Below are 12682 nucleotides of genomic sequence, written 5' to 3'. Positions count from 1 at the left end.
CAAGTATCCCATAATTGAATATAATCAAGAGCATACCGCATTTATTGCGAATCATCTCACGATTTTCACGAATCACATTATTTTCTGATGTGATATTTATTTATTAAGAGACGACTGTATAATGAAATCATCTCATACATAAGTTCTGGTTTCTACACTAGGTTACATGTCTCGACCCAAATAAATATGTGAAGAGAACCCCGATTCCTTCTCATAGCAGACAGGGGGAAAAAAGAAATAAGACAGAAGATGCTTCCTCCCTAGGATATCATGGCTCCTACGAACCTTCTTGAGAGTTCATGTAATCCAAACGCCGTGTCTGAGACAAACGCCAACCGAGAGAAATCAATATTGCCTCCATCTAGTATCTAATAACGTTTCTATTCCAGGCCTGAGCCCCCGTCTCTAACGTCATCTGTGCAAATAGTTATTCTAGTCTCGTCTTCCCCGTTAGTTTTCGCATTCGGCCGATACTAGAAAAACAAGGCGGATATGTAAGTCATCCCGTACTCCCAAGGTACCAGTTTACTCTCGTGCCTCGCTGCCACCAAGGATTGTGGAATACCGGCAAGGTTCTAGCCTGCTCTATATCGGTATTGCGGATTGGTATCGGTTGCGAAGATGCTCGTACTGGTTCATCACCCACGGGCCCTTTTGGCACCGGGGACATTTCCCATCCCGCCGTACCTTTCCTCCACTAATGATCAAAGGTTGGCTGTGTATCGGCTCTCTTTCTACGTCTCGGAATCGGTTCGTGCGTATCACCGTTTTCGCCCTTCCCTGGGTCCGTGATATGCTTCCTCAATGTATCCATTGCGTCAAATCCAATCGAGCCATCCGATTTCCCTATTGAATGATGAGACGGGTAAGTCGGGCCGGGGTGTAAGAGACCTGTGAGAAGGTTTCTCCTATCTACGCTGCGGCTACGGCCTCGCTTCGGACTCGCAGGCCGGTGGTGAGAGTGCTGCCCATTGGACATTGCCGAATGACGACGTTGTAGAGTTAATTCAGCTTCCTCGGCCTCCTTACGGTTGAGGTGCTCGCTAGGTAGAAGAACGGCCCGGTCAAGTCCGTAGGGTAAACCACGATGGCGGCCACGAATCTGCATAGCGATAACGACGAGTTTGCCAAGGACAGTGAACTGAGAACACAATGAGGCGTTGATACCCGTGTATCCCAAGCTGAGCCCAACCGTGCCGTAAGCGCTCACAATCTCGAAGAGTACAGCAAACATGGAGAAATCTCCAGCCATAAGCTTTGGGCCTTCGGTAATAGTAAGAATAAAATAGCCGACGAATATGTACCACAAGTCGAAAGAGAGTTGGCGCCGTAAATGTGTTCCGACATATGATATCTTGCTCTGCTCAGTGTCGTCGGCATCATAACCTGTACTGTAAACTCCAAGAGACTTCTCCTCGTAAACGTTCGTCCTACGAATTGAGATAGCAACGGGGAAGACGGAAATATACATCATGATGAGGTATGACGTTTGGACGGCTGGGTGAAGAGCAGACAGATTTACACAGGAGAATCCCGCAGTTCTAGTAGCTGTGGCTTGGAACCATCCATCAAGGAAGCGGATATTTAGCGGCAGTCCGGCGACCGCTTCACCATGTAGCTAATTGCAATGTTAGTAACGGGCAACGCTGGAGGTCTGCTATTGGATACTTACATCGAGGATGATGAACAAAATCAAGTCCACCCCGTTAAGAGCGACCAAGATAAAGAATAGCCACCAAGTAGCATTTGACGGAAACAAGAGCGTGAAACACCGTCGCGGGTGGTCTAAGAGAAACCTCAACTCCTCCCAGAGACCAGACCCGCGGGGTACAAAGAGAGAAAATAGCCAGATCATGAAACGAAGCATGATAGGGAATCCAGTGTTTCCAAGTATAATCAAGAATGACATTACGAGGAGCGGGAAGATGGCTGTGTTAAATGAGTTCATGCTGTCCGGAGTAAGCGTCAAGCCGAGATCCATGAACGCAGAGTTTGCCGTGAAGAAGCCCCACCATACCCTGCTTTGGCCGGCCTCGTCAACAATCTTGCCATAGTAGTCGTTGTTATGGACTATCCACGGAACTAGAGTGATTATGCCGAAGATGGTGTAACCAAAGAAGTAGATTGTGAGGAAAAGGGCAAGCGTCTTTAGAGATCGATATTCGATGCCACCCAGCTCCTCTCTCTGCTCTTCGGAGAGCCCCAGGAAGGCAGAATTTCGACCTATTGTCGGCTGCCAACTCAGATATGGCATAGGATCCTCATCCTTACTCTGAGTTAGGACGGACTTAATACGATGTAGGGGGTTGATCCGAGTAGTCGACGCAGTAGTCTCAGTGTGATGTAGTTTTTCCCCATCTTTCCTAGGCATCCGGGGTTTCAAAACACCAACCGTATGAGCAGCCGCCTCAACATCCTCTGCTATCTCCTCATAAAAATCGTGCTCTTCTCTGTGTGGCTTTACCGGCTCTTCGATGGTAATTGTTGGTTGGCGATCTGGACGACTTGCGGGATGCAAGGGAGACGTTGGTCGGTGGGGACCTTCGACACTTGATTCTCTTCGTCTACGGCCCGAAAGACCGGGACCTTCGGGCCCTTCTTCGTCTACTTCTTCCGGTAGCGCACCTCTATCGGCATCACGCGGCCCTGGAATTCTGAGCGCACTCTTATCTATCTTGCGCTGCCTTTCCACGATGGCGATATGTTCCGCATCGGTCCGCTTAGGAGGTAGTGGGACTTCTTCGTCATCCGAATCATCACTCCTCTTGACCTGGTCTGAAAATTTAATTTGAGGTGTAGGAAGCCGCTGAAAGGATTGGTCCTGATCTCTAGGATCAGATTCGTCCCTAGTATGAAACCCATTCGCGAACGGCTCATGGTTTGTAGCTCCCTCGATAGTGTAGTTATCTAATACGATGCCATCGTTAGTCATTCGAGATGCGTTGGCGGTATTATGCATCACGGTGATGTTCCGGCCATTGACGCCCTTTTCTAGATCTACGGGAATTGTTTTTGCCTTCGACCGTGATGTGGCCATAGAAACTCGTCGCGTCCGGGCTTCTGTTGCAATATGCTGGAATCTCTTCTCGAACCAATAGAGACGCAAGAAGACAACACAGGAGTGAATGCTAATTGGATTAGACATCATACTGAGGAAGTAAATCACCAGCTGCTGAAAAGTATTGAGCAAGTTGGCATCAAGAGTATTCAGTCCTGCTTGGGTGTTTGCACCGCTAGCAAAGAAGAGAGCATCAATATATGCCAATTGACCTCGAGCAGATGCATAAATCAAGATGGATCCAATAATAGTCAATCCAATAATCCAGAAATCTAGAAAACATTAGCTCAATATTGTGTTACGTTATCAGACGAATAGGACTTACAATGGACCGTAATAAAGTTGAAGTGTGGATTCCTAGACAAGAAGGACGGGCGAAGCGCCTGGACAATATCCAAGAAACGCTGACGAGCTCTCCCCATGATGACTAGGTTTAAAGTGCTATACACCTAAAAGTGAGACTTGCCTTTCGATGCTTAAAGCAACGGGGAAAGCCGATGTTAGAAAGCCACCGGGTCGAAGACCTGGCCTGTGAGGTCGTTGATGAGATCGCGGATGCCAAACATAATGGTTTATTGCTGGTTCCGATACTATATAACGAGGTCAACTAACGTGATATGCGGAAGGCGTTGAGGAATTATGTGGGTCAGACATTGCGCGGTCGAGAAAGATGTCCATTGAAATAAAACAGCTTGGTGGAAGGTGAGATGAGACGTTAAAAGAGAGGGAGTTAGAACCTTAGGTGAAGTACCAAGTCTGAATAAGTAGGTGGTGACTTGCAACAGCTTGGTACAAACTTCTACACAAAGGGGGCTAAGACAACAGCAGAAAGGGAACAATAAAATAAAATATTCGGAATATTCGGTAGTGGACTGATGTGCATGATGCAAGGGTGGAAGCACGGCCAGACAAAATTGATTTTTAAAAGTTTGTAGGTGCTGACTGTGGTAACTTAAGGAGAATCATTCGACTTACTTGCTTTAGATCACCTGTCATAGTCTCGAGTGATTGGTAGTGCGCGAAGGGATATTTGAGAGGTCGTTCTAGATGAAGTCTTGTTTTAGGTGGTGGTTGTTCAATGTTGAAGTTGGAGATGGCGGAGAATCAAAGAAATCTTATTTCACCTTGGACCCGGGTACGTCCACTGGTATATCGAAAATCTAGTGTATGTAGAAGGTTAGTGACGGAGGAAAATAAATGAGGCGATACCTTCCGCTGAAGCAACGACTCGAATTGTTTAGGTAGGTACCTCTGTATGTAACTAAGTGGATCTAGTTAAGAAAGTCAAATCTTGATAACGCATCTTGGCACTCAGCCTGACTCTATTATGTACCTATGCCGCTTCCCGTGCTCCTACTTTACTTTTTTTTCTCACGTCTTAACTGTGAATATAAAAGGGGGCTTACATTACCTAGCTGACAATTCGTACTTTAGGGGTGAGGAAAAAAGTGCCAAGACCTACAACAGACAAGCTTCAAATTTTTTACCAAAGATTGCTTTTTCATCCCTAGACAGAAAAAATGACGGGATACCCTAGTTTTCTAGGTCCGAGATAGATGATGCACCCGTGGACATAACATGCATACATATGTACATGCACGTACTGTCTAATGTGAATGTATGTACCTAGTGTATATCTTCATAATGGACTAACCGCATGTTTTGAATCAAGCACAAATCACCATCTTCTACTCTATTCAGGTTAGCAGGGTTGGAACATACATAGTCTAACCGGCTAGTTAACGGAAACACATCTAGCGCAAAGATTAAATATGCAGGACAGCCGGGGTAGAGCAAGGTTGGCGCCGCCGGCAGTGGTGCTACGTGGTAGAAAAAAAGGCTAGAGTCTGGTGTCTAAGGTATAAGCTCTGTAATGCAAGTCCTGTTGTTGCTACCATGCCGCTTGTCAGCACCCGGCATCTGAATCATGTCAACCAATTCGTGGTCAATTGTTTGCAAAATAAGTTCCGGAAGGTTCTAGACTCACATCCCTCTATTAAGCACTGTAGAATCGCATACGTGGACCTTGGAGTATTATGTTACCTCCATCTGCGGAAATTGGAGATGTTCGAAAAGATCCGGAAGGTTTTACAGATTACGAGCGGTGCACTTAATCATATAGACCAGGGGGGCTATATTTGGCCGACAGCCACATTTCAACATGTGACTGCGTTACATATTTTGCGACTTTATGGTGCTTACCTCCTAGGTGATGATGTCACACCCGCCTACACTTTAACATGTATGTACTCAGGTACTGTACCTAAGGTACAAAAATACCTATAAATGGATATGTAACCCTTTGTGATATTTACATGCATATCAAAAAGTTTATGGCATTATTCATGATAAAAAAGCAATAACATCAATAGCCTCGTAGATGCCACCATACCATCATACCTACCTACCTAAGAGGGTAGGTGGCGCGGATGAAGTTGGTATTTCGGCTAACCCGTACATCGACAACTCTGATAGGTATTGCAAGGAAAATACTGTAAATGTAACTCGAGTTAAGCCTCCCCTTATCCCTCAGCAAAATGCGACCCCAATCAAATCCCGTGAAAGTCAGCCCATGTCGTGCAGTGTCTTGAGCAAATTTTAAATAACTCCCGGTGCCACGCAATGTGCGTGTGCTAGGTTGCATTTCATACGTAGCACTGCAGCCATGATCGTGGGATGGATGCATCTGTCCATTGCGCTGGGATCACTAAGCCACACCCGGATAAAGTACCTCCGTATTAAACCGTATCGTCTATGGCGATACGCCTGTAGCATGAGTACCACCTGTCATCCAGCGGTGAAAACCATACTTGGGGTAGATTCATATCCCACGCAGTCTCCAAAATATACTGGCGCCACTCCTTTTCTACGCTCCGATAGTATACACAGTAGATTCACGCATCCTAGCGCTGAGTTTTGAGCCTTTCCTTTTCCCTCGCCATCTTCTTGAAGAAGGCGTGACTCTTGGCTGGCTTCTTCTTGAGCGCCTTATTCGCGCCCTTTCTCTGTTCGATGTAGGCCATGTCCTTTCCACCGCTAAGATCATCAAGCCCACCAGCTGTACGTCTAACTCGACCTCTCTTTCTCGAACCTGCTATATTAAACATATCATCCGTGGTATCATCCCTGTCTCTATCATCCGGCTTCTCTGTGTCGGTTACAATCTTCGCGAGAAGCTCACGACGCTCCTGAGGCGTACCGAACACGAGCCCTTCCATCTTCTCCATTCCGGTAAGAGACGTAATGACCTTAAAGGAATATCCTTGATCTACAAGGAAAGCCTGTCTCTTGGTCGAGTAGTACATCTCGGGTGTATCCCTCGAGACTAGCGAGTAAAAAAACGCATTAAATCCCTCGTCTGATCTCCGCTTTGCTCGGAGGATCCGGCCTAGTCGCTGTGCTTCCTGACGACGAGAACCGTAATGCGAGGATATCTGGATTAAACACGTAGCCTCTGGAAGGTCGAGAGATGTATCACCAATCTTCGACAGGAAGATAGTTTTGACGAGGGGGTTATGCATGAAATTCTCCAGCACTACCGTCCGCTCATTATTCGATGTAGACCCACAAATGTAAGCTTTTCCGAGGGCTAAGGCGATCTGTTTGAGGGCGTATACGTTGTCCGAAAAGACGATAATCTTGTCGCCCCGCCTCTCGTGATAGTCAATGAGGAACTGGCAAGCCTGGATCTTTCGTGGGTTCATGACATATAAGTTTTGTTGGAGACTTCGATTTTTCTTCTGTCTGTTGAACTCGTCGAAGAATTCTGCCGTCATCGGGCACCAGACTTCAGCACATTGGACTTTGGCTATGTGGCCTTGCTCCGACAGCTCCATCCAATTCGCCTCGTACAGCTTCGGCCCAATAAGGAAGTTCAAATCTGAAATCTTATCGTCCTCTCGAAGTAGCGTAGCAGTTAATCCGAGCTTTGCGTGGCTCTTGATCGAGTGTGAGACCTTCCGGAAGATATTGGCGGGCACAACGTGAACCTCGTCGAGCAACATCAGACCCCATTCCCGACCAGTTAGGAAATCCATCATCTTCTGTGAATCGTGAGCCCGCTTCTTCCCCGAGTTTGTCACCATGGGATATGTTGTAACGATAATACCAGTATTGCCGGGGAACCTGTGTTTATGATCCGAAGTGAATAAGGCAATATCATCGGGTCTGATATTGGACCATTTTAAGAATTCGTTCCGCCATTGATTAGCCGACATCGTGCTCGTGCAAAGGACGATGCAGCCCTTCTTAATCGTACAGGCAGCAGTGATTCCGACCAACGTCTTACCTGCGCCACAAGGCAGGACGATAATACCACTTTTTGCTCGGCCGTTACCAAACATCTTGCTAAGGCTCTTCTCCTGATAACTCCGAATTTGTGTAGCTGGTCGTAAATCGATCTCGAGATTCGCATTTCGATCGTCGTTGCGGAAATCATACTCCTCCAACATAGGGTATTGAATCTCCAAGGCACGCTTCTGGACGACTTCGATAGAAGTGTCATAGATCTCGAAGGCATGCACGGCCTCCTGATTATCGTCATCATCGTCTTCCCTTAGAGCATCGTAAGGATCTTGAGCTTGCGCCCCCTCGGTTGTCTCTGGTTGTGCCTTTTCATCCTTTTTAAGTTGTGCTTGTTGTACTCCTGCAGCATTGGAGGTTCCGGGGATCACCAGGCCACCCATAGAAGGTGCGCTAATAACAGTTTCCGTCCCCTTAACGCGACAAGGTCCGATAACCTCGTCCTTTAACAGTTTCTGTAGTACTTCCGGGTCTGTGCTTTCCACGAAATATTTCGTATCCTTAATGACTAGCTTCACTTTACCATAACTTGAAGCACAACTACTAATAAATTTCGTTATTGATTCTGGGACGGGGGTCTTTGAAAACCGTTCTAGGGTGTTGATGATGTCTCGGGGTTGTAGTCCAACTGATACAGCAGCGTATAGACTGTGACTAGTAAGAGCATACTCGTGGATGAAGGTCGGGCGCGATAAAGGCTCGGCAACGGTGATGAGGAAGTCTTTTGCTTGATCGGCCAAGGGGCTGAAGTTTTCCAGGATGATCCGTCCTCGCTGGGGATCGATCCATATAGGACGACTCTTAAAATCGGGCTTTAGAGGCAAATATGAGAAATCCCGCTTTCCCCCTCTAAAAAATCGACTCGAAGTCCAATCTTCTTCGTGCACCGTGGTGCCTTGAAACGTGGCAAGGGAAAACCGATCTACGACCTTTTGTAGCTGCTCCTCATTCTCGACCGGCTCCTCTGGAGAATCTGAATCATCGTCGCTATCGATGGATCGAGGCGTCGAAGGACCGGGTGTCGAAGTAGTAGAGGCCCTTCCCGATTTAGCGGGGCCTGTAACGTCTTAAAAAGTTCAGCATGATGGATTCATGTAGCAAGCGAGGATAGTTGGACATACTTCCTGAAGCTTTTCTCTTCGCTGGCATCTTGACAGCAAATCTGAACTTGAAAGGTGAGGAACAGTCAAAGAAAGATCACTAAGGCAGGCGCGGAGAGGCAATGTAAAGGTAGGTAGGTACATATGTAACCTAATGCACTTAACCTCAATCTTACGTAAACAAATATGTACACTATTATGTACCTAACCTATGGTCAGTATTTTGAGCCAGTCGGAGAATTTCCAGTATATGCCTGTAGGTAATCCTAGTAAAAATAGATGTACGATGTGGAGACATGCAGTAACTAATGGATTAAATACCCACCGGCGCCACCGCCTTCCACCATTCTTAGACCGCCCTCATTATTCAACTTTCTGCCGGTAAAAACTTTTGAATTGGCAAACTGGCTGACTGGCAGAGAAGCTGCCCCATTAAAAGTTATGACCTTCAAAATCTCGAATACTGCAAGCGTTTAAGTTAGATATCAATCTATGATACTACGCATGGGATCTTAGTAAACTTTGATTTATTCATCGCAACACAGCTGTTCGAATGTTCGATAAGCATATATGCGTCTAAACACATAGCTGGTTCTTTAAAACCCTGATACTACACTTCGAGAATGGCGACTCATACTGCTATGGCCCAAGGCAGCGATGCCTCAATGCGAAGCTCCTTAGAGCAACGTCTTGGAATCCTTCATTATGTGTCGGAGAAGGAGCATGGATGGTATGGCCAAGTCCGTACAAGGTAAGGGACATAGATTGATCTGAATCGTCGTTATAACGTCGGTTCGCTTATTCGGTTCAGTTCTAATAAAAATTTTAGATTCACCGATTTCCAAGTCCATGAGATCAGTAAGAATGGTGAAGTGATCCATCTGCATGACTTCCAGACAAATGCAAGGGAATTAGCAAAACCTGTGAGTCGGTTTTACCCTGCATCGTAACCCTTAACTAAAGCATATAACTCCAATAGACTCCTGATCAACCAACAGCAAAGCCTCAAGTTGCCAAGCCATTACATTCTGAAGAGGGCAAAACCCTCACAACTGATACCGTTGATACCGTTGCCGCGAACGATACGGCATCTCAGCCATCAGCCAGTTCGGAGCAGCCAAAGGATGGAGGAAGTTCCACCACTATATCCGTATCCGATCAGACAGTTCTCATAGATCTCCTCGGTCAAAGCACTGCAGAAGGTTTAATTGACTTGTACAGCAAGGCAAATGAAAGCACGAAAGCACAACCTAAAGTCTCCAAATTTGTGACGATCGCAGCAATAACTGATAAAGCCCAAAGATCCCGAGTTCATTTAGTAAGTCCACTAGATATTTCTAATCGAGTAAAACTGACTCTAATCAGGAAATTCGTCGCATATTTGGCGGCAAACTTGACACTGCCACGGATTCGGATGGCTCTATTAAGGCAACAGTTGTCACCAGAGGTAACCAGCAGTGGGGCAGCCGCTCAAGGAATGATAGGTCTAGAAATGAGAGATCCAGAAACACCGGCCAGAATGGCGGCCAGGATCAAGATGGCAAGTTCTTGCATTTCACTCTCTACAAGGAGAACCGAGATACGATGGACGCGATTGGTCAAATAGCCCGTTGTCTAAATCTCAAGCCCGCCTTCTTCGGTATCGCTGGCACCAAAGACCGCCGTGCTGTGACTACCCAGCGAGTCAGTATGCGGAGACGAAATCCTCAGTCACTAGTTTCTCTTAACAACGACAAGATATATGGCGTGAAACTCGGAGATTTCAAGATCGAGCATCATTCCATCCACCTAGGACACCATAGCGGGAATGAGTTTGTGATTGTTCTCAAAAACTGCTACTTTAGTGGGACGCAAGACCTGACGTTTGAGCAAAAACTCGAGGTTGCAGATACTACCATAAAGACAGCATTAGAGCAGGTCACTCGGAATGGTTTTATTAACTACTATGGCACTCAGCGATTTGGTACACATCAAATTGGAACTCAGGAAATCGGCATGAAGATTCTCAACCGTGATTTCGAAGGCGCTGTACAAGCTCTACTCTCTTTCGACCCTGCTTTATTAGACATCTCTGACCCTAGCTCCGTCGAATCGATGCGTCGCGAGGATACGTATCGTGCACGGGCTTGTTCAATATTTTCAGAGACCGGCAAGTCACAGGATGCGCTTAAGTGTTTACCCAGAAGATGTCATGTCGAGTCTGCATTGATGCGTCAGCTCGATAAACAGCCTAGGGATTTTCTCGGGGCGCTCCTTTCAATTAGTCGTGGGATGCGTACGATGTATGTTCATGCATACCAGTCTCTAGTATGGAATTTTGCCGCAAGCAGACGCTGGGAGCAGTTCGGTCTGCAAGTAGTCAAAGGAGACTTAGTCCTTATTGGTTCCGAAGCTTCTACCTCATCAGAAGACCGCCAGAACGGAAACAGTGAAGAGGATATGATCCATCTCATGGACGGAGGATCTTTTGCCGATGATGCACGCGGGTTGAAAGCACATGCACTAACAGAGGAAGAAGCTAGTAGTGGGAAGTATTCCATCTTTGACGTCGTATTGCCGTCTCCGGGTTGGGACGTCGTATACCCGGATAATGAAATTGGACAGTTCTATAGAGACTTCATGGCTAAGGAGGAGAATGGCGGGCTAGACCCCCAAAATATGCTCCGGCAGCAGAAAGATTTTAGCCTCCCTGGATCTTACCGCAAGCTCATGGGCAAGTTCATTGGCACACCAGACGCCTCTGTCCGAACCTACTTGAAGGATACGGAACAACTAGTACCGACTGATTTAGATCTAATACGAAGTCGCAAAGCTAAAGAAGCAGCGGATCGCACAGCCGCTCAGCGAGAGGCACAAGGAACACCCTCGACATGGCAAAACTTTACCGATAACGTACGAGATAGTGATCTCCAAGAGGCTCGAGCCAGGTCCGAGAGACGAAAAGCCGAAGAGTCTACCGACATGCCAGAGACTCGGACAAGAGATACCTGGGTGCAGACTTCAGTCAACGGAAGTAACAAGCGAGTCAAAGTTTCTGAGCAAACAGATGATATCAAAGCAGGGAACGAGAACGGTATCTCGCAAGCTTATGAAGATAAGATGCAAGTAGACGCAGATAAGGCTAATCAGCCAAATACAATCGAAGGGGTGCAGTTGACAGGCCAAGATGACAGAAATTCTGGCCACTTGCTTGTCGCCACCCTTACATCACAGGTGCGAGCCGTTGCAAAGAGCGCCATTCAACTACTTATGGCAGCGTTGAGAGTGTTTACTGACAACAGCATCATGAAGTCTTCCGAGAATACAGCTACGTCCGAGATTCAACCCGACGGGCAGACGTCGAAGCCCGCCGTCGATCTGCCTAGCAGCACTAGTCGCCAGAACGAAGCAATAAAGCCACCGGGTGATAGCGTAGCCGAAACATCTCGTCATACCGAACCCTTAGGTGACATCCACGATGGCGAACACGAGGCGAACGAGTCGGACCAGTTAACCAATGCTACTACTACTGATGAGAAGAAAATCGCAGTGATCCTTCGATTTGCACTAAACACTAGCCAGTACGCAACCATGGTTCTTCGAGAACTTCAAGGGGCGATCCCCGTAAGCGACGACACGGCTATTCTAGATTCTCTATCGACCTATAACGAGGGGATCTAACGCTAGCATTTCACTGTTACGAACCTAGCCCATTTTGCGCCACCCTCTCCATTTTACCTAGAACTCCTTCGATTTTTCTACACCCGCAGGTCATTTCCTAGCTAAAACACACGAGATTAATTGGCAGAGTGTGAGGACCTAGAGGCATTCATAACTTCATCGTGTTTTGATGTTCCTCTGTCGGTAAGGACCCAAACTTTTATGAGTCATACTAACTCAACAACGGGAATGCAAGATGTATAAGCGCATGGCCCTACAATGTTGACATTATGTTCTGCTAAAGAGATGAAACGCTAAGTTGCTGATATGGCTTTGGTGTAATGAGAAGTGGGCATAGGGCCCATATCATTCTGGCATTCTATGGAAGTTAGCTAAGATACCCAATTACTACGAAACAAATCAAATGCACTATATGCCTAGCATATAGTATCACGAGCTATCCTTGTCCTCCAATTCCCCGTAGAACATACTCACATGCCTATTCTATCCAGGTACCTAAATTTTCAGATCGGAATTCTATAGTGAAGCATGAGCTACATATGTAACATGGAGAGTAAGTCCT

General features: G+C 46.6%; 3 protein-coding genes across 3 annotated transcripts; 1 reads left to right on the top strand and 2 right to left on the bottom strand.

Annotated features, from left to right (window-relative positions):
• Positions 1 to 80: 80 nt before the first annotated feature.
• F4817DRAFT_346492 (potassium transport protein TRK1/TRK2) lies at positions 81 to 4056 on the bottom strand. The gene is made up of 4 exons (XM_049304406.1): positions 3796 to 4056; positions 3384 to 3648; positions 1673 to 3330; positions 81 to 1618 (listed from the first exon to the last, which is right to left on the bottom strand). Exons 2-4 carry the CDS (start codon positions 3478 to 3480, stop codon positions 698 to 700), a joined length of 2676 nt encoding a protein of 891 aa, XP_049156276.1. The 5' UTR covers positions 3481 to 3648; positions 3796 to 4056; the 3' UTR covers positions 81 to 697.
• Positions 4057 to 5283: 1227 nt separating this feature from the next.
• Positions 5284 to 8584, bottom strand: F4817DRAFT_346488 (DNA repair helicase rad25). Its single transcript, XM_049304405.1, has 2 exons — positions 8482 to 8584; positions 5284 to 8426 (listed from the first exon to the last, which is right to left on the bottom strand). The coding sequence occupies exons 1-2, from the start codon at positions 8507 to 8509 to the stop codon at positions 5962 to 5964; spliced, it is 2493 nt and encodes an 830-aa protein (XP_049156275.1). The 5' UTR covers positions 8510 to 8584; the 3' UTR covers positions 5284 to 5961.
• A 254-nt stretch (positions 8585 to 8838) lies between these two features.
• Positions 8839 to 12556, top strand: F4817DRAFT_346484 (pseudouridine synthase). The gene is made up of 4 exons (XM_049304404.1): positions 8839 to 9211; positions 9290 to 9383; positions 9440 to 9778; positions 9826 to 12556. Exons 1-4 carry the CDS (start codon positions 9084 to 9086, stop codon positions 12118 to 12120), a joined length of 2856 nt encoding a protein of 951 aa, XP_049156274.1. The 5' UTR covers positions 8839 to 9083; the 3' UTR covers positions 12121 to 12556.
• The last annotated feature ends 126 nt before the right edge of the window (positions 12557 to 12682 follow it).

Source organism: Daldinia loculata, assembly GCF_022478755.1.
Source record: "Daldinia loculata strain CBS 113971 unplaced genomic scaffold F4817scaffold_49, whole genome shotgun sequence".
In the NCBI taxonomy this organism is placed as follows: Eukaryota; Fungi; Ascomycota; class Sordariomycetes; order Xylariales; family Hypoxylaceae; genus Daldinia; species Daldinia loculata.
The sequence above is the reverse complement of the archived record's forward strand: the minus strand, read 5'-3'. Positions and strand labels throughout refer to the sequence as shown.